The sequence below is a fragment of the Arvicola amphibius genome, chromosome 7 (genome assembly GCF_903992535.2).
Source record: "Arvicola amphibius chromosome 7, mArvAmp1.2, whole genome shotgun sequence".
Classification (NCBI taxonomy): Eukaryota; Metazoa; Chordata; class Mammalia; order Rodentia; family Cricetidae; genus Arvicola; species Arvicola amphibius.
The window spans coordinates 94734563-94756249 of NC_052053.1; the positions used below are offsets into that span (position 1 = coordinate 94734563).

At 51.3% G+C, this 21687-nt stretch overlaps 1 protein-coding gene across 3 annotated transcripts in view; it reads left to right on the forward strand.

Annotated features, from left to right (window-relative positions):
* Mideas (mitotic deacetylase associated SANT domain protein) overlaps positions 1–21687 on the forward strand; it is a 67770-nt gene that overhangs the window by 36930 nt on the left and 9153 nt on the right. For all 3 annotated transcript variants that reach the window (XM_038337266.2, XM_038337267.2, XM_038337268.2), the window contains exons 2-7: positions 8810–10465; positions 11491–11790; positions 18194–18539; positions 20264–20330; positions 20793–20935; positions 21059–21162. In XM_038337266.2, coding sequence (XP_038193194.1) covers positions 9041–10465; positions 11491–11790; positions 18194–18539; positions 20264–20330; positions 20793–20935; positions 21059–21162 — 2385 coding nt within the window. In that variant the 5' untranslated portion in view covers positions 8810–9040. The remainder of the gene's footprint in view (positions 1–8809; positions 10466–11490; positions 11791–18193; positions 18540–20263; positions 20331–20792; positions 20936–21058; positions 21163–21687) is intronic.

Genomic DNA, 21687 nt, shown 5'->3' on the forward strand with positions numbered 1-21687 from the left:
ATTCACATCGTTATCCCAGCACTTGAGAAGCTGAGCCAGAGGATTCCATCAAGTTCCAGACCAGTTTGGGCTAGAATAAAACCTTGTCTCAAAAGAAAGAAAAAAAGAGTGGGCTATTGACGTCTTTGATGGCAGTTGAACTGACTGTTTCCTTCAACTCTGACAGTGTTGGCTTTATGTTTCTTTTGTTTTGTTTTTTTGTTAGGTGCATACATGTTTATGACTGATAGTTTCTTGATGGACCATCATTGTTACCATGACAAAATGTTTTGCTTTGTCTAAAGATCAGTTTTGCCTAAACTTTGTCCAGTCTTTCCAGTTCTCCTTTGGATACTGTTTGCATGGTGTTTTTTTCGTTCTTTTATCCTTTATATATTTACTTAGTGTGTTTGTGTGTTTTGTGAATGTATTGTGTTCATGTGTATGCAGGAGTGTGGGGTTTTGTGTGTCTGTGTGTGTGTGAGCATTCATGCATGCACGCTTGATAGATGTATGTTAAGGCCAGAGGTCACGGTCAGATGTCTTCCTCAGTCGGTCCCCCTTATTTTTGAGCTAGTCTCACTGAATCTGGAGCCCACTGATCTGGCTGGGCCACATGGCCAGCAAGCCCAGGGATCCTCTGTCTCCTCCTGGGCTTACAGGCATGTGCTGCTGTGTTTGGCTTTGTGTGTGGGTGCTGGGGTTCTGAACTCAGGTCCTCATGCTTACAGCAAGCACTTTATCGACTGGTCCATCTTTCTAGCTCCTCCCTTTTCTTTCCTTTCCTTTTTCTCCGGGTGGTGTTGAGACAGAGCCTTACAATATAGCCTTCGATGGCCTGGAACTGCCTGTGCAGACCAGGCTGACCTCAAACTCATAGAGATCCTCCTGCCTCTGCCTGCTGTCTCCTCTCCTTTATTTTCCACGTATTTAAGTCTTATAACAGAAAGAGTATCTTGTAAACCATATGTCACTGGATCACTTTTAAGAAATTCTGCCAACCACTGCCTGTTGTTGTTTGTTTGTTTTTTTAATCAGAGCATTTTATACATTGACATTTTAAATAGTTGTTGATAAGGTAGGATTTATGCCCATTTTTACCGTTTCATTTTTATGGCTTGTTCTATATTTTCCCCATTACTACCTTCTCTTGTGTTACATTTGGTTGAGTATTCCATTCCTGCTGCCCACACCTTAAGAGCTCCATAATGGACGCCCGGGTGGACCATGGGCTCTGTGAGAGTCACAGTCATCCCTAGGGTTTGCTAAGCAAAGTCTGCCCTGGGCTCTTTGGGACCCTGGTGTCTTCTACACAGAATGCTACTCTGGCAGTGATGGTCCCTAGGAAATGTCACCACAGGTCCTGACTCGCTGGCTCCGATACGTGGCACTGTTTGGGCTCTTCATGAAGAATTATGGATTTACCTCCTGTTATTCTCTCTTCCCTCTTTCAGACCCAGGGTGGGTTTGAGAATCACGGCAGGCTACAGATGACTACAGAGCATAATGAGGGGGCAGCTATATGATTTGGAGTCCGCAGGCTGGGTTCTCACTAGTGAATTCTGAGACGGGCTGCTCTTAGGCCTCAGCGGGGAAACAGTGTCTGTATAAGTAAGCAGCCCTTCCAAACCTTGGGCACGAAGGTGGTCCTGTCTTGTGGGTCTGATGCTTGTTCCGTGGGTCTTTGCTTCCTGTCCTCCCCATGCCCTGTCTGAAGTCCCCAGATGCAGGAAACGGGGAATGGAGATTATTGAACCAGATACCTAGTTCTCCCTGGCAAGTCGTCCACTACCTTCTAACCTCTTGAAGCACTATGGAGTAGAATGGAACAGCAAGAAGGATCAGTAGGGGTGACAGTGGTGTGCGCTGGAGACAGGGTGTCAGCAGAGCTAACAGTTTAGAGCAAAGGGGCAGCTTCAGCAGAGGTTCAAAGCGGAAACTCCCTGAGGGTCACTGTCCCTTGTGTTCACCCCAGTCCCCCCTCTCCCCTGTATTTTAGTTGTTATGCGTCTCTGTGTCTTTCTCTGCCCACTTCACTAGACACTCTACAGGATAGAAAACCATGCCTTGTCTCCTGTGTCTCCCGAGAGCCTGGCACGCAGCCAGTGCCATCAAATGCCTGTTAAATGGATGGAAGGGGCCCAGGCAGACCTGCACAGCTGCGGCAGGGTGTGTGTGCTGGGGGAAGAGGCAGGGCAGGCAGTGTTAAGCAAGGCCCCTGTGACTGGCCTCCTCTGTATCTTGGCTCAGGGCCGAGGTTGGCACTGGGGCACTCAGGCAACCTCCAGAGAGCCCTGCCCTAGACCTACGGGGGAGTCAGACCTTTCCAGAAGGGAAGGACTAGAGCACACAGATTGGTGGTGTGACCATCACGGGGCATAGAGTGTTTGAGGGCACAGACCAGAGGCCCCCACCCCAGGTCCAGCCACATGAGGACGGCTGTCATTCTGTCTCTGGAGTTGAAGGTGTGTGTGCACATGTAACTGTGAGGCTAGAGGTCAAGGTTGGTGTCCTCCACATTCATATCTTGACCTGATTTTTGAGTAAGATATCTTATTGAACTAGGAGCTTGACGATTGATTGATTTGACCGTCTGCCCAGTACGTCCTAGGAGTCTTCCTGTCTGCAGCTCCCAATGCTGGGATTATGGGCGCCCAGTCAATGACGCTTCTGATATGGGCGCTGGGGATCCAAGTGGAGATGTTCCTACTTGAGTGGCAAGCTCTTCACATAACCACCTGCCCAGCCCCATCTTTTCTTACAGAGTGTGTCACTGTCACCCCTTGCTTCTGGTCCTTGTCCTTTGAGGAAGGTTTTATAGACAAGGTGGTGACCCTTGCCTAGTAGGCACGCAGCCAGTCAGTCCCTCACTGGAGGCCGTGATGAGTGTGGGCGCTTGGTTCTCTGCTCAGCCCCAATAGCTCTTCTTTCTGCATGAGCTTCCCCCCCATAAAAGGAAACTGGTCATCCTGGTCAGCTTGCTGGTGTTTGTGGGGCAATGGGAGAGGGAGCCAGTTAATATGGCTGCTTAATCAGGTCGAGGATTCCCCTCTCACACATAAGAGCAACTCACTGTTGACCTTTTTTGCTGTCAAAGCTCATACTGTATTCAGCTTGAACCTTGGCCAAGTTTCTGAGCCTGGCCAACTTCATAACTGAGACCCTGGGGACTCCCTCCCCAGCCTGTCGACCTAGGTTCTGCATCTCTGAGCTGAAGTTTAGTCTGGGGAAAAGGTGACCCAGGGGCTCTGGATGAGGACTGGGCCTGCCGCAGTCGTCCTGCCTGCTCTGCTCTCCCTGGTCCCTGTGGCCGGCAGGTCAGCACCTTCTGATCAAAGCCTCTTTACTCACCGTCATGCAACCCCTTGAGAACAGAGCTTCTGTGTCCAGTGGGCTGGAGAAATTGGCTCTCTGGCCTGACTGTGAACTCCTTGTTGCCCTGGAGTGGGGAACAAATGGCGGTTTGATGGCTACTTTGCATCTAGAGGGAAGGTTTATCCAAGACCTCACAACTCTGACTGGCCTAAGATGGCATTTCTAGAACACTTACCGAGCCTGGCTGTAGCCAGAGACCTCAGTTATCTGAGAAGAGCCATTCAGAGAGTGAACCTGGGCTAGGAGGCCAGCTAGACCATGCTGGACCCCTTGGCATGGAGCTTTTAATGTTTTAGACAGATCTGGTGTCTTGAGACCCAGTACAACCATGTCAGGACATGAGGTAAACAGACTTAAAGGCTTGTGTTCCTGGCCATGGCCCAGGCAGGGGTGAGAAGCCTCAGGGGCAGGCGAGCTGGTACTTTTCCAGGTGACTTGAGTATAGAATGGGGCAGTGAATGATGGTCCAGGAGCAGATGACTCATGGGCCTGCCACTGGAGATGGACTTGTGTTCAGCTTTGTTGGAGAGGACATGAGCTTTGTGTGTCTTGTTGGGAGAGCTAACGTGGGCCCTTTATAATCGCCTCAGCAGTCTGGGGAGCTCTGTTATCTATCAGGGAGATAAAACGGGCCTAGGGACTAGGCAGGACCCCAGTCTAGATACCTGGCTGTGGGCCCTTTTACTTGGGTAAGTTCTAAAGTGCAAATCTTGGGAGCAGTCTTGAATGAACTCCCCACTAGGCAGGTCCGGATTGAGTGTCAAGGCACAGGGTGCACCAGAGATGAGGAGGAACCAGGCAAATAGGTGTGTGGTGGAGTCAGGAGATGGGATGAGCTCGCTGCGAGGTGAGATGGGATGAGCTCGCTGCGAGGTCCCTCTCCCGGCCTCGGGGTTAGAGAGCTTCCCAGAGGAAGCAGTGGCTAAAGGGTCATGTCAGTGTGAAGGGTGGAAATACAGGGATTCAGCCTCGCACAGTGGGAAAGCCGGTTGATAAGACCTGACCATATCCTTCATGCATGAAGTGCTAGGAGAGACGGCAGGAGCCAGAGTCTGGGGACTTCTTGAGCAGGGTAGGTAGCTCACACTTTGCCCCAAGGCAACCTCTTCAGCACTCAGAAATAAGACTTGCGTGGAGGTTAGGGTCTTGTAGTACCCTGTTGCTGTTTTACTCTTGGGTGGGAGACCCCAGGTCACATTCCCCTGGTTTCTTGAGCTGGGCTTGTAGGACCGAGGGTGGCTGCGTATATCTATAATGTCAGTACTCAGGTGGCTAAGGTAAGAGGGTCTAGAGTTCAAAGCTAGCCTGAGCTTCCTAGTGAGACTGCCTCAAAAATAAATCGTTCAGAGTAGGAACTTTTAGCTCTCTAAGGGCTAGGAGAGCTTTCTAGCTGGTTCTTACCTTCACTTCAGAGTTGACCCCTGTGACCCTGGACCAAGCTGGGCACTTCCTCCCTGGTCTCTGTGACTCACGGCAGTCTTGTCTCTCAGATGAACAAATCAAATGGCCCAGGTAGCTGATGAGTGGCCCAGTCCCCTCTCAGTGGCCACAACTGGTCCTTCTCTCCTGCGTTGAAGGGCCCAATAGATTCTTCTGGATGGGCCAGTCACAGCTGGGCATGTTGGTGGGCTACTATGTTACCCGAGGCGCTGCTCTCCCTTTCGAGTAGAGTGACCATTAGCACAGAGCACCCCAAGGACTTCCAGAACTTTCTCATGTGTCTGAAACCCACACATGGGTTCAGCAGTTTTCTTTTTCTTGGTGCACGCCCCCCTCCCCTTCTGTAAGACAGTGCTTTTCACTATACAGCTCTTTGAGAGCCTCCCTGGGCCCAGGCCACTGACAGTGCTTTGTGTTCAGCGTATGCAGACCTGCGGCGCTCTTGTCGGAGATTGGTGGCAGCAGAGCAGAGAGGCTTCTAGAGGAAGGGACCACGGAAGGGAGCATGACAGTCGCATAGACTGACAAAGTGGTTGCAGTGTCTGGGCCCCTTGGTGGCTGTGGATTTCCTCCTGCTGTGTTCTTGCAACCGTTGTCAGAGGCCCTGCAGCTGGTCCCAGGGGTGACCTGCCAGCAGGGGTTCCTCCTCACACCCTCTTCTTGAACCTTGGGGATTTGGACCATTGACTGGCAGCTTTTGGAGAAGGTGGCTTCCTTCTTCCTCACTGTGACGAAGGTCAGGCTGACCTACACCTGAAGGGCTGAGGAGATGAGGGCGTGGCAGGAAAAACAGAGGAAGTGGCTCAGGCCTGTTAGAGTTGTGAGGGTGGGAGGTGCCTGGGTACTCTGAGAGCTGAAAGCCCCACAACAACCAAGACTGAGCCGGGGCCAGAGGTGCCTATGTGAGAGCCTAGGCATAGGGCGGGCCAGTGTAGCCAGTACAGGCGTCGTGACTCCTGCAGCTGGACCCCTGCTTCTCTTAAGATTGAGGGTCTCAGCTGGCCAGTGATGGTGCATGCCTTTAATCTCAGCACTTAGGAGGCAGAGGCAGGCAGATCTCAGTGAGTTCAAGGCCAGCCTGGTCTACAAAGCAAGTTCTAGGAAAGCCAGGACTGTGACACAGAGAAACCCTGTCTCAAAAAACAAGCCAACAAACACAAAGATTGAGGGTCTCAGTTATGTTTGAGGGGAGTGTAAGAGGGGTTACCTGCCATAGCTCAAATAGGAATAGGCGAGCACTCCCCGGAGCTAGTGAAGAGGCTGTGTGTCCAGCAAGCCCTTGCCCTGGACCCAAGGAAAGGTGAACATATGGGGCCACTAAGATCAGAGGGGTGTGTGTTGAGGACTTCATCTGGAGTCTGACATGCCTGGCTTCGAGTCCTGGTGACGTAATCATGTGTGACCATAGGCAAATTACCTTTTTCCTGTAGTCTTACCAAAAGCTTACCTACAAAATGGGGGCTAATAATATCCATGCTTGGTAACAGGAATTTTAAAAAATACAAAGTACTTTGGACCCTCCTGGCACAGGCAGGCCACATTATTACTGTTCGGGCTACTTAGAGTTTGGCTGCCTACATGTCCCTTCCCATTTCCCCATAGGGGTCCCTCTTCTCCTCGCCTATGTCTGTGGCCCTCTTGCAGGGCAGAAAGGGCCTCGCGGTAGAGATCTCTGCAGCAAGAAGCGTATGGGGTGATTCTGTCTTTCCCCAAACCAGCCCCTCCCCTAGTTTGTACCTGTCTCTCCTGTTGTGGTATGCCGAATGGTGGGTTCTGCCTCATGTGCAGGGTAGGAAGCAGGACAGAACTGGTCTCATCTTCTGACTTACACCTCCCCTGCTTCCCCTCAGACTTGTGGGCAAGAGCAACCAAACCCTGGAGCTCCCTCCCCCTCCAAACCCTGCACCAGGCATTGAATAGCCATTCCCCTGCCTAGGCCTCCTCTGCGTGTGCACCCATGCCTGCCTACCATGTGGGCCTCCCCCTTTTCAGGCCCCCAAAGCCCATGCTATGGCTCCCACAAATGAATGTGAGCCTCCCTGAGCTTGCAGCCCCCTCGAGGCACGTGGCCTGCTGGGCTTCCCTCTGACCTGTCTCCGCTGTCTCTTCCCCCTCTCTTCCTCTACAGACACATGCTGTGTTTAGTTTGCCGGGCTTGGGTCTCCCTCAGAGAGGTGGAACTCCTCAGTTCCACCCTTCAGCTTCATGGAGGCCCCAGGGGGATTTTCCCTCTCTGGCTTTTGGTTCTCTGCTGTGAATTGGTCTGGCTGCTCAAGAAAGGGGGTTTAAAAAGCAATAGAGTTTTCTTCAAAAACCTTGTTACTCTGGTTAGCTCTGAGTTCTTGTCCAAATTCTCCCCTTCCTGCTGGGGCTAGGGTGCCTCCGAGCCCTCTCTGTCCCTCCTTCCCTGAAATTTATAAGCAAATGAAAACAAAAGAGGCATCCAGGCTAGGGGCTCGCACTGTCTTCGGGGGCCCAGGAGGCGAGGAAGGAAATGGAGGAGGAAGTTACTCCCCTTCTGGGTGCTGGGTGGAAGTGAAAGAGCAGGAGGGGGCCTCCAGTGAGTCAGGCGGCCAAGCTGGCTGGCAGGCCGGTCGGGAGCGGGGAGCCGGGGAGCCTGGGCTGCGGCGGAAACGTGCAGAGCAGCGATAGCGCCTTGTGTCTGGGAGGGGAACCGTAGGTGCAGGCAGGGCTACTTGTGGGCAGGACTTGTGACGCCCGGTCTGTTCCCTGCTGGTTTTCTGGGAACTGCCCCACCTGCCAACACGGTGTCTGTTGCTTTCAGAGCTTATGGGGATCTGCATATTCTCCTTTGCCCGCCTCTAGCCTTCTTGAGAGACTCAAGGCCAGAGCCTTGGGGAAAGAAGTGGGCTGCTGTACTTCCCACTCCTACCAATTTCCCAGGGAGAAAACAAACAAATTAGAGAAACGAACACAATTTTATCTGAAGAAAGAACAGAAACTTAACGATCTAGCGAGCGGCTATGCATGCTGTAAAATACAGGCCTGGATTCTGTTCTGTAGCAATGTCCATATAACTAACAATCGTCTTAAATATCAAGTTAGAGGAGCTTGGGGAGTCTGGTCTGGCTCATGTGTGCAACATGTGCTTAACATATAGGAAGCCCCCATCCCAGCAACCCCATCCCTAAAATTATGGTAAAGCAGGAAAGCTGAGCACTTTGCATCACGGGACATGTTGGGGCCCTAAGTTCTAGAACTCTGCACCCTTTCTCTGAGTTCGATTTAGCTTTAGCCAGCCGCTCTTGAGCAGTGGAGGGGAAGGAGGTGGCAGCCGCCCTGCAGCTGCTGCTGGCTGACCAGCCACTAGACTAAATTGGGCCTCCATCCAGCCAGGGTTGCAAAACAGGTTCTGTGCTAGTTTGAGAAAGACTCTGGCAGCCAGAGCCCCACCCAGCAGCTCTTCTCTTCCCAGGGGTGGGGCCTCACCTACATGCCTCAGCATAAAAGGCTGCAGGCCTAACTCTGTCTGGGTCCTGGGCTTTGCAAGAGCCTGGTATAGCTACAAAGGATGGGTGGCCATACTGGGAATAAATAGTCCCTGTCCCCTAACTTCCTTTGTCTTCAAGTGGAGTGATGGAGTTGGCGGTGGCCTGTTGGTCAGGGGCTTTTGTGGAGACAGATGTGTAAGGAGGACCAGACCCGGCCTGTCTGGTGCCGGAACCAAGTTTAATAGGACAAGGGTCTTTGTCTGTTTTCCCTTTTCTCGGTTTGCCTTGAGGCTTGGACAGCAGGGCAGCTCCACTTGGCCCCTCAGCTTGTGTCTTTTTACAGGGCACAAATTACACCCTCAAATGCCGCATGCTTGGAGTCTAGCCAGAAGGTGGTGGGACAAGGGAGAGTGACAGCGTACCTGAGGAGAATGCTGTTCCTGCTGCCTTCCCGGCAGCTTCCCCCTGGTTCCTGGCCCCCGTGTGACCTGAGGCAAGGGGACACTGGTGCTGATCTCCAGGGATCCTGTGGCTGATGGCTCTCACCCCTTTTTCCTCCTCAGGCTCCAGGATCTGGTGCAGCAACATGATTGGGGACGTGTAGCCAAGCCCAAGAACCGCTCCAGAAGAGGAAGGACCTGCGGACATTACTTGGCTCCTGTGTTTTCCTCTGCCCCTCTTCTGCCCTCACTGGCTACCGGCCTGGGACTGTGGCCAGTCTTCCAGCAGGACCTTCTCCCGAGGGATGGGCAGCTGTTGAAGGGCGTCTCTGCCAGGGCTTAGTTGGCCACACCATGAACCTCCAGGCCCAGCCCAAGGCTCAGAATAAGCGCAAGCGTTGCCCTTTTGGGGAGCAGGACCCAGCTTCCAAGGAACAGCCACCACCCCTGAAGGCTCCACCACAGTCCCTCAGAGCGAAGGAGGAACAGTACGAGGCCCACGAAGGCCCAGCAGGGGTTGCCTCCACCACCCAGCCTGTGGAGCTGTCTTCTTCCAACAACCTGGCTCTGCTGAACTCTGTGGTATATGGATCTGAGCGAACCACAGCAGCCATGTTGTCCCAGCAAGCTCAAGTAGGCTCAGTGAAGTGGCCCAACTCTGTGATGGCCCCGGGGCGGGGCCTGGAGCGCGCAGGAGGTGGAGGCATTAGTGACAGTGGCTGGCAGCAACAACCTGGCCAGCCTCCACCCCACGCCGCATGGAACCACCTGTCCCTCTACAGTGGGCCCAAAGGGAGCCCTCATCCGGGCGTAGGGGTCTCCCCCTACTATAACCACCCCGAGGCACTGAAGGGGAACAAACCTGGGGGTCCACAGCTGGATCACTATGGAAATGCAGTGCAGCCCATGGTGCCTCAGAAGATGCAGCTGGACGTGGGGAGGCCCCAGGCACCCTTGAACTCTTTCCATGCAGCCAAGAAACCCCCAAACCAGACACTGCCCTTGCAATCCTTCCAGCTGGCATTTGGTCACCAGATGAACCGCCAGGTCTTCCGACAGGGCCCGCAGCCCTCTAACCCCACCACCTCCTTCCCGCCTCAGAAGCAGCAGCAGCAGCAGCAGCCGGCAGCCCTGCCCCAGATGCAGCTATTTGAGAACTATTACTCCATGCATCAGCCGCCTTCCCAGCAACCCCAGGACTTTGGCCTAGCACCCGGTGGGCCACTGGGACAGAGCCACCTGGCTCATCACAGCATGGCCCCCTACCCCTTTCCTCACAATCCAGATATGAACCCCGAACTGCGCAAGGCCCTCCTGCAGGACTCCGCCCCACAGCCTGTGCTACCTCAGCCCCAGATGGCCTTCCCACGGCGCTCCCGCCGCCTCTCCAAGGAGGGGATTCTGCCTTCCAACTCCCTCGACGGAGCTGGCACCCAACCTGGGCAGGAACCCACAGGCAATCTGTTTCTTCATCACTGGCCTCTTCAGCAGCCACCACCGGGCTCCCTGGGGCAGCCCCATTCTGAAGCCCTGGGATTCTCATTAGAACTAAGGGAGTCTCAGCTGCTGGCTGATGGGGAGAGACTGGCACCCAACGGTCGGGAGCGGGAGGCTCCTGCCATGGGTAATGAGGAGGTCATGAGGGCGGGGAGCCTAGGAGACTGCGGACAGATGCTACGAGGTGGGGTGATCCACAGCACAAGGCGGAGGCGCAGGGCATCCCAGGAGGCTAATTTGCTGACACTGGCCCAGAAGGCGGTGGAGCTGGCCTCACTGCAGGTGAGAATGAGGGCTGCACCTGGCATTGGGCAGCGCGTGGGGTGGAGTGGGAAATAAACGATGGCTAGGCTTATAGGGCAGCTTTTTCAGCTATTTTAAGGAAGCAAAAGTTCTGCATTCAGAAAACCTCTGCAGGAGGCACTCAAACCTGCAGGGATGCTGAGCTTTCTACACAGGGAGGTTGGTGGGCAGGAAAGTCCTTGTTGGCTTCTTCACGTGAATTGAGGATTCGGAGTAGGGGTGCCGAGAGCCAGTATTCTAAGTTTCAAGGATGTGCAGGTGGTTGAAGAGTTGATGCATGTCAAAATCATTAACTGGGACCTAAAGTAGGTTTGTTTGGTTGACTATAAATCACGTTGCAGTAAAGGGTCATTTTTTAAAGGGAGGAAAACCAAACAGAATTTGAGCACTTTGGGGTTTCAGCTTTATTTTCTATTTGCTCAAATGTAACTTCTCATCAAACACAACAGCAAGGGTATATCTCCTGTCCCAGGTTCCTATAGAGAAGTTGAGCCAGCTGGGAACTTGCAGGACAGTGTAGTCTGCATAGACACCTCGTATTTGACCAGTATTGACTCTTTTTTTCCTTAGAAGTTGCAGCTAATGTTGCCTTTAGGTCCAGGTAGACACACAGGGGGCGGCTGAGTTTGAGGGTATTCCCTCCAGTCAGGTAGCCATGAGAAAAGAGCTTCAGAGATCTCCCTTCAGCTTGCCACAGCAAGGCCCTTTCTTGTGTGTCACACCCTGTACGCTGGATACTAAAGAGCTAGAGCTATTCGTGGGCTGAAGTGACCCCTTGGAATCACCTGCTTCAGGCCAGGGTAGCACAGCCAGGCAGAAGGGGGCGTGGAGAGTATCTGAAATGTATGGAAGAGGGGTGGTTCAGAAAGACCAGGTTGTCAAAGACCGGGGAGTGGGTGGTTGTGTTGCTTAATTAAATGGGCATGGGAGTCCTAGATCAACAAACAGGGGCTCATCTTCTGAACCTCACTGCCTCCCACTAATCTACTCTCCCTCTTCACTAGGATGCCAATGGCTCTGAGGAGAAGCGGAAAAGTGTGCTGGCCTCCACTGCCAAGTGTGGGGTGGAGTTTTCTGAGCCTGCCTTAGCTGCCAAGCGAGCTCGAGAGGAGAGTGGAATGGTGCCCCTCATCATCCCGGTGTCTGTCCCTGTGCGGACGGTGGGTCCAGCTGAGGTGTCCCAAGTGGGAAGTGTTGATGAGGACGGGAAGGGTCTTGAACAGTACCCCCCTGAGCACAAGCCGTCGGTCATCGTTACCCGCAGGCGGTCCACCCGAGTTCCCGGGACGGATGCTCCAGCTCAGGTACCCTCCCCAAAGACCGGAGCTGCTAGCTTCAAAGACTCCAAGGGAAGCAGTAGATGCTTCGAGTATCCAGGGAGATACTATTTTCTTTCTTTATTTTATGTCTGTTTACCACATGCATGCAATGTCCAGGAGACAGCGTCAGATCCCCTGGAACTGTCGTTGTGGACAGTAGGAGCCACCATGTGGGTACCTGGAATGGAATGCTGGTCCTCTGGAAGAGCATCCAGGGCTCTTAACCACGAATCCATCTTTTCAGTTGTCAGGGAGATACTTTTTTTCTTTTCCAAGTCAAACTGTACTAAGGAACATAGAGGGCATGAGGCCATTTCATTCCTGAAATTGTGGTCACTGGAGAGAATCTAGGATGTGAATCTTTTTGTTGTTGCAAATCAGAAAATTTTGATGGCTCCTAGAGAAGGCCCTGAGCTAGCTCCTGAGGTGCAGAGGTGTTTGCTTGTTCCGTTCCGTTCGGAGCTAAGCACCTTGGAACCTCCCACCAAGACCAGTCGCATTTTGTCTTTTGCTTCTGTCCTTGTGTGTTTTGATAGGCTGTTTTGGGTGTGTACATGTTCAGACCTGGATGAGAGTGTGAGAAGTTTCTCTTCATCTTTCGCCTCGTTTGGTGTTTAGCATGTCTTTGATGAGTGTTGGCAGCACGTGTCTTTCATCCTTCCACTTTCATCTCCTCTGTGTCCTTCAGGAATATTTTCAAGTCATGTACAATCGTGGTTTGCCATTTTCTAGCCTAGCAACCTTTGTCTTTAAATAAGAACATCAATACAATTTTCATTCTTCTGTTCACTTACTAGTAAAAATTGTATGCATGGTCTGCAATATGATGCTTTATATATGCGAATTTATATATGTGAGTGTGTGTGTATGTATGTAGTCCAATATGTGTGTGGGATGAATGTAGTCAATATGTGTGTGTGTGTGTGTGTGTGTGTATGTAGTAGACCTGCTAAACCAAGCTAATTAGCATAATCATTACCTAACATCCTTATTTTTTTTTTTTTTTTTTTTTTTGTGGTGGGAGCATTTAGGATCTGGTCTCTTAGCAGTATTTCTAAGAGAAATAAATACGGTTAGTGTGAAAGCCAGTGTGGTACAATAGGCCTCTGAAACTATGTTTCCTTTGCTCGGTGGCCTCAGTCCTGCTCTAGCCCTTGACAGCAGCCATTCTACTGTCTGCATGGAGCTCTACTTTTCTAGACTCCACTGATAGAATCTCTACTTAATATAATTACTGATATACCGTGGTTGAACTCTATCACCCACTGTTAACGCTCTGTTTACATCATCCTGTCTTTGCTATGATCTGCCCCCCCCATGCTTTAAATTGACTGGGGTTGTCGCTCCTATCTCCCCTTTGTTAACTATGTATAACTATTTCTCTTTCAGTAGTTACTTTAGTAGGCTTCTTATTTGGATTTCTGCATAGTGACCCAGCCACAGCTTCTTTGAACAAAGCAAGGCTGTGCAATGCAAGCTAGCTCAGGAGCGCTTTGTGCCAGCTCCTGGTACTTCTGCTGCTGCCTGTTCTTCCCTATTTGTTTGTTTATATGTGAATGGGTGTTTGGCCTGTATGTACGTCTATGTAATGTAAATGCCCATGGAAGCCAGAAGAGGATGTCAGGTCCCCTTGGGACTGGAGTTACAGTTAATTGTGAGCCACCATGTGGGTGCTGGGAATTGAATCTGGGTCCTCTGGAAGAGTAGCCAGTTCTCTTTCTTAACTGCTGAGCCATTTCTCCAGACCCTTTTATTTTTCTATTACCTTAGCACTGAATATCTTGAAAATGGATAACTAACTCAGCGCTTGTGTGTTAGAGTGTGTGCATGTGCACATGTGTACGAATGTGCATGCTTGCGTATGTGCACCTATGATGGCCAGAGGGATGTCTTTCCCAATTACTTTTCACCATAGTTTCTGAGATGGGGTCTCTTACTGAACCTGGACCTTGATGCTTCAGGTAAACTGGCTGCTAGCAGGCCCCAGTGATCCTCCTGTCGCCCCCTTCCAACTCTGGGGATTACAGATGTTTGCCACTACATCTGGCTTTTTTATGTGGGTTCTGAGGATCCAAACTCAGGTCCTCATGTTTGAGTGTCAAGCACTTTCCTTGCTGAACCATCTCCCCAGCCCTCCTGCATTTATTTTTTCTAGGAAACCTTTTTTCCTTCAGTATTGCTCAGTTAACATCTCCCCACCTTGAACGTCATCCTTTTTGACCCCACACCCACCCCAGATCATGGGTCTTTAATTCTTTGTCAAGCTGTTTGTTCTGACATCTTCAGGAATGTCTTTTCTACTCAGTTCAGATTTTCTGACTGGTTGGAGAGCTAGCCTGCACGCCTGTTCTCCATAATAGGAACAAGGGGCAGGGCCTTCAGGATTATTGTGAGGTAATTAATTCAAGTTTATCAGCTCTCTAAGGTCTTGTTCTGTGGTTGGGGGAAAGTTCGCGTTAGAGTCTGGAAGTTGAGGCCTGGCAGCTTGTGTCGAGAGTGGTAAGAAGGAGCAGCTACCTAGTCAGCACCTCCGTTTCATATGTGAGGCAACAGGTCCAGAAAAGTCTGTATTAATCTGCTTTCCGTCTCTCTGACCAAACACCCAAGGCAGGCTTACATAATGAAGAGTTTTAGTTTGGCTTGTTGATCCAGAGCTGCAAAGTCCAGGGGCCTTTTCTGGTGATAATCATCTTGCAGGCAGAGTTTCAAGATAATTGCAGAGCCCCACAGAGAAAAAGATAGGGAACACATGTGTCTGTCTCTGGTCTCTGACTGCATTCTTCTGAGGCCACCCAGGCTTCAACAGCGGTGGCTCCACTGTGATGGCCTTATCTAAACCTAATCAATCACCTCCCTGCCTCTACATACCATCTAGATTTCAATTCCCACCTGCTTAATACTGTTGATATCAGGCTTTGAGGATTAAATCCCCATATGAGTGTGTTCTTGGGGTGCTAATTACTCTCAACCTTAGCACTGGTGACTTGGTACAGCCTAGTGGTAGGGCACTTGCCTAACATGTGCAGGCCCCAGGTTCCTTCCCCATCTTCAGTTTGTGTTAGAGGCTGGACGTTGAAGCCTGGCAGCTTGTCTTGAGAGTGGGTAGGAAGGAGCCTGTGCACCTCTGCAAGCCTGGGCACTGACCTAAGGTCATACAGCCAGGTAATGGCAGAGCTGACCCCGGATTGCATCTTCTGGGTTTCTGCCTGTGAGGGTTTCTGTTACACCAGAGAGCTCCAAGATTACTGTGAGATACTGCAGGATAGTCAGCCCAAGGCTGTCTGCTTTCTGGGGTCTCAGTTTGTGTTTATATTTTGTTTATATTTATTTTGTATGTTTCGTTGTAATATTGACATTTCCAATCATGCATAAGAACAGAGAGGGGTCCAGTGAACGAATGCTTAATCCTGACCCAGTTTTCACAGTTGTATCAAAATACAGCCAGTCTGATTTCAGCTGCACTTTCAGGACCCTGAATTATTTTGAGGCACATTTAACATATTGTATCATTTTATCCACAAATATTTTTAGGTTATATCTGAATTCATGAATATAGTCTGTTTTCCTTCCTTCCCTCCTTCTGTCTTTCCCTGTCACCCTCCTTCCTTTCTTTTTAAAATAGTCTCAATAGCATTATCACATCTTAAAAGTCAGAAATATTCATAACAATTTAAGTCTCTTCCCTACAAATAGTTGGACTGGTTTTGTGGGATTGCCTAGCACCTCAGGGAGGTATTTAGCTCCTGTTCTAATCAGTTTTCTGCTGCTGTAATAAACACACAGATCAAAAGCAACTTGAGGAGGAAAGAGTTTGTTTCATCTTAGAGTTTACAGTCCAGTGCGAAGGGAAGTCAGGACAGAACTCAAGGCTGGAGCCTGGAGCTGGTGCAGAGATCATGGAGGGGCGCTGCTTGCTGGCTTGCTCCCTTTGACTTTCTCAGCCTGCTTTCTTAAAGAACCCAGGACCACCCCATAGTGATATTTTATTTATGTTTTAATACAGAAAGCTTGGCTGATGATCAGAAGGGCAAAGCTAAGCCACTAGAGGTCACGCAGTGGTAGCACGCATCTTTAATCCCAGGGTTTGGGAGACAGTGGCAGGTGGATCTCTGTGAGTTCAAGGTCAACCTGGGCTACACAAGATCAATGCAGAAACAAATCCAAGTGCTGGTGACTCACATTTTTAATCGCAGTCCTAGGGAGTCATATACTCTTAATCTCAGCACTAGAGGGAATATAAAATGGGAGGAGAGAAAGGCTCTGACTGCTTAGTCTGCAATCACCCAGCCTTGGTAGAGGGAGACTTCTCCAGTGGCTTGGCTGCTTTGCTTTTCTGGTTTTCATGTTGAACCCCAATATCTGACGCTGGGTTTTTATTATTTGTGCTACACTGCTTGGCCAGGGGTGGATTGCCCACAGTAGACTGGGCCCTCCCACATCAGTTAGCAGATGCCCAATCCATTAGAGGCAGTTCCTCAGCTGAGAGTCTCTCTAGATATGTTTGGTTTGCGTCAAGTTGGCAACTAGCGTAGCTCCACTGTGGTTTTTTCTTTTCTTTTCTTTTCCTTTTCCTGAGTAGTTAGACTGTTTCCCTAAAGGCGGAAGAATGAATGGTCTCAGTTCATCTTAATTAGTAGAAGGGAAACGAGGGCACACAAGATAGAGTAAAGGTCATGCCAGGGCCTCAGAAGCAGAGAGCCCTCTTGGCAGGATCCTTGAAGCAGGGCAGGCCTGTTCTCTCTCAGACAACATGTCTGTCTTGGTTTACTATGTGCCCAGAGATAGCTTAGGAGCTGTTTACCCATGACAGCTGTTTGTTTCCCTTTTGAGAGGGCCCTTTTGATGGCCCTGCTTTCTATTCTGTATAGAAGCCCATAAAGCATATTTCATTTGTATTTTAATAAATAAAGCTTGCCTGAAGATCAAAGAGTAAAACGGCCCCACTGGTCAGCCTTACAGACCAGGCAATGGTGACACACACCTTTAATCCCAGTGGCTGTGCTAGTTTGTCATAGAAACCAGTGGTGCACGCCTTTAATCCCAGCCCAGAGAGGAATATAAGATAGGAGGAAACAGCTCTCAGTCAGTCTCATTCTGAGATTCCTGGAGGCAGGATCGCTGTTTCAGACTGAGGTCGAGGTAAGAGCCAGTGGCTGGCTGTTTTGCTTTTCTGACCTTCAGGTTGAGTCCCAATATCTATTTCTGGGTTTTTTTTTTTTTTATTAATCATGCTACAGGTGTACCACATAGGCGAAGTGTGAGCTAGGAAGGCCATCCCCTGACAACATGGGTGGGCTATCCTCTGACAGTAGTAGGCCTAATACAAGTTAACGTTCTGCAGGAAAAGACTCCGGTTGCATCCTGTGGGTTCCTTCCCAGCTCAGGTTCTGGCACACGGTGCAGGCTTCTATCCCACGCAGAGCCTGGACCTTCGTTAGAACAGGAATGTTAACTACAGCTGCAGAGGATCGATTTCCACAGATTAACTCACAGTACTATACAGTCTGAGCCATCCTTGTTCTTCCGCCCTCCCTCTCCAGGCTGAGGGTCTGTGGCTGGGAGGCTGTGCTCAGTGTAGGAGGCTTGCCTAGCACACATACGAGGCCCTGGATTCGGTCTCCATTACCACAAAAGCAAGCAGGCTTGTTCATTTCCACATGCTAGCTTATGGGATCTTCACCGCTACCAGATCTGGTAGTGTCTCCTCCTTTTCCACATTCACAGTGGGTTGCATGATGGCTCAGTGGCTAAGAGTGCTTGCTGCTCTTCCACAGACAGGAGATGGGTTTCTGGCACTACTGGGGCAACTCGTAAGCACCTGTACCTCCAGCTCCAGGGGCTCCTAGTCCCTCATGAACTCCTTGGGTACCCACACACATATGGCAGACACTCACACAGACGTATGTGTACACATAAGTAAAAACAGATTCAGTCTTTTTTATTAAAAAAAAAGGGGGGGGGGGAAGATGCGCACCGCACGGGAAATCTGCCATTGTAAATAGCCAGCAAGGGTGATAGATCCTGTCCAAGCAGTGTAGTGAGCATCTGGGCCCTTCCCAACTGGACTCTTTCTCTAGTGCATACATCGCAGCATTGATGGGAGCTATGGCCCGCGACCCAGATTTAGAACTGAGAATAATTTCTAGGGTTTGTCAGGATTCCTCCCCTTTTCTAAGATGCGAAACAGGTGGCTCCCAAGACCTAAACCGCTCTGGCCGGAATCTGCCTGGAGGAGACACTAGGCTGGGCTTTTGGGGCTTCTCCTCTTTCAGGCTGTCTTGGTGGGTACAGCGGGCAGATAATTTCAGAGATGACAGCGGCAGGCTCCAGTCAAGACTACAGGTTTCTGGGGACACACAGAAGACTGAGCCTCTGTTTCCGTCTCTAGGCTGAAGACCTGAACGCCAAGTTGGAGGGGGAGTCTTCCATGCGGAAACCAAAGCAGCGGCCGCGGCCCGAGCCCCTCATCATCCCCACCAAGGCGGGCACTTTCATCGCGCCCCCTGTCTACTCCAACATCACCCCCTACCAGAGCCACCTGCGTTCTCCTGTCCGCCTAGCTGACCACCCCTCTGAGCGCAGCTTTGAGCTGCCCCCCTACACACCGCCCCCCATTCTCAGCCCTGTTCGGGAAGGCTCCGGCCTCTACTTCAATGCTATCTTATCAACCAACAGCATCCCAGCCCCTCCTCCTATCACGCCAAAGAGTGCCCATCGCACCCTGCTCCGTTCTAGTAAGTGACCTGGTGGCTGTGCTGGTGGGGAGTGCAGGGGAAAGGCAGTGCAGTCTCTGGGTGGTTTTGGTGCGGCTGGAGGCTGGAAGAAGGAACTCCTCCAGAGGCGGTGGTGTAAGGCATGGTCCTCCTGCTTGGATTATGATCCTGGTTCTGCTGTTTACTAACACATGCCTTGGGCGAGTCTAACTGCCCGAACACACTCAGTTTTTCATTATTCAGCAGGGATTCGATTGGTCATATTTGGCTGATGGTGGAATTACTGTGATACTCATCTATTAGATCCACAAACAGCAGTTTCCTCTGGGTCAGCCTAATAGCTACCTCCCTGGGTTGTGGTAGAGATCAGATATATTAGCGTTGTTTTTATTAGGTGACTGACCTGGTCTCCTGGGCCTGTTTGAGCAGTCATTTTGGTCAAGAGCAGGCTTCATAAACAGTGAGGCCTAAAAATGTCCCGTTTCACATTTCACAAAGAGAAGGGATTCTTTTCCCTTGGAAAACTGAATCACCTGATCGCTTACAGTGGTATCACAGGTGTAGTCTTCACCCAGTTAACCTCTGACCCCAGAGCTCACCCATGGTGTGGTTCTCTGGTGCCTCCTGCTGTCTGTGGGTGGAAATTGCCCTGTGCTGGCAGGCATAGGCTTTGCTTCCGGGGCAGTTTCTCTCCCTGGCTCGGTTTGTGCTAGAAGTCACAGAAAAGAGCCAGGGCTGTGTCAGTCTGCCCACCACGTGTTTACTGAGAATCGGGTGTAAGACCTTGAACTTGGATCCTGTGCTGCAGGCTCCAGAATGTATGGGAAGCCATTATCCAGTCTAAAGAAAGTACAGGGCAGGGTCGTTAGGGAATTGACAAGAAAGCTTGGGAGACCGAAAAGCAGTCGTTCCTAGCAGGGTGGGCCCAGCACCCAGTGAATGGGGCTGACCTCAGGCTCTAGCCTGCCGAAGCCTGCTTAGATAAGGAAAGAATTTGGGAAGTGGCTAAAACGGAGCTAGGCTGGAACTACAGAGAGGGAGGAGCGGGCAGGGCGCTGCAGGCGTGGAAGGGGCTGAGCAGAGGGAACGAGCACCAGGAGGTTAGTAGGCCTCTAGGGTCAGGAGTCTGGGCTGTGGGAGGTTCAGACACATGGGGAACTGCCTTGAAGAGCTGAGGGTTTCAGGTTTTGTACCACGCTGCAGAGAGAGTTTTGTGCATTGTTTTGTTTTGAGCGAGTGAGCGCCTTGATCTGGTCCGACTTTAAGATGAACTGGAATGGGAGTGAGGTAGAAAAATCCGGAGAGGAAATGAGAATATAATTATAAAAGAGGACCCTCCCTTCCCATCACCCCTGCTGTGCCTCCAGCCTCAACCTCTTTGTAAACTGAAGCGTGTGGGGAGTGGGGGCTCCTAGGAGCAGGAGCTGGGCTCGGTGATCTTGCCAACAGTGTAACGAATGCTCATGCAGTACCAGGCTCTTATTTAATTCACAGTTCTCATGACCCCCAGGAGACAGAAAGAAATAACCCGTTTTTGCAGATGGGAAAACTGAGTTGCCCGCATAGTTAGTAACGGCCCCGAGTTGCCCCGCCATCAGGTTGCAGAGCAGGACAGGGGGTGCCTGAGTTCAGGTGTACTTAGTGAGTCATCACGGTGACTCTGACGCGCAGGACAGCCGCCTAGGATGGGAGTGTTTTCCTCAAGGGACGAAGGGGCCATTTACCAATATGTTCTCTGCCCATAGATAGTTCTGAAGTCACCCCGCCTGTCCTCTCGGTGATGGGGGAGGCCACCCCTGTGAGCATCGAACCGTAAGTGCATCCCTGCCCCAGGCCTGTGCGTGTGGGTGGCCAGGTGGGCCTAATGTGTGGCAGGTTAGCATTGGGAGCAGGAGGAGGGGCCTGTGGGGCCTGCACAGAGAGTCTCCTTGGGCTTCTGTATTCTGTCCTGGGCTCTGTGCTGTCTTCTGCCAGCTTTTGTGTGGAGGTTGCAGGGAGAGGAAAGGTAAGGAGCAGGTTGGCTTGAATTTGCCTAGGTTGAGGTGAGTGTCCAAGAGACTCTCTCTGTCTGTCAGATGTGGAGTTGCTTGTCCACTCTTCAGCCTCTGGGTCTTGCCCTTCTGATCACACCAGATGTCAGATTCCCTGCAGCCAGCCATGGCCTTGCTGCATTCAGCACCTGCCAGATGCAGTTTCTTTCACGTCCTAAGGACAGAGTCAGGTTCCCTGTCCTCATAAGGTGAGCCCTCACTCCTTGCCTCTCTGCCCCTGCAGACGGATCAACGTTGGTACCCGGTTCCAAGCAGAAATCCCCATGATGAGAGACCGTGCCCTGGCAGCTGCAGACCCCCATAAGGCTGACTTGGTGTGGCAGCCATGGGAGCATCTTGAGAACAGCTGGGAGAAGCAGAGGCAAGGTAAGGAGAGGTCTCCAGTGAACAGGCACAGCCGGCTGGTGGGCAGATGGGCAGGCTGGGTCCCACAAGGCCCAGCACTGAACGTGGTTTCCTGCTGCTTTCCCAATGCTCTGGTGAATCCAGTGGATGACCTGCTGACGGCTGCCTGTTCGAGCATTTTCCCTGGTGCTGGCACCAATCAGGAACTGGCCCTGCACTATCTGCATGAGTCTCGGGGGGACATCCTGGTAAGTAAACCATGTTAATTTGGGGGCGTCCCTTAGGAAAACAGGTACTGATCCCTCCCTATCTGCTGCCAGGACCAGGCCTAGTGGTCTAAAATTTCGTTGATTTATATCTGCTCTTCTGCATATGTTCTGATGGAGGGGGGGGTCTTTCTTTTTCTCCTCACAATCACGATTGCCCACCTTTCCTTGGCCTCCTGAGCACTCAGGTAACTTGGCATGGTGATCTGAGGTAGCTGCGAGGGTCTGACCAAGGAAGAGGGTATTGAAGTTTGGCCTAAGGGAACTTTAGTTGCAAACCCTAGCTGGGTATGCAAGATTCTGCTGTTGTCTCCAGTCCCGGCTTCTGGGTCAGTAGCTCCGCCCCCCGCATTGTCACCACACTGCTGGCTTTCTGGTTGAGCATTCCTGCAATGCTCTCGTGGCCTGAATCCTCAGCAGCCCCACTGCCCCCATATGCCTCGTCTCACAGCAGTTAAGGCAAGAGTGCGTGCTTGCACTCTCCAGAGCTCTCATAGGTCCTTTGCA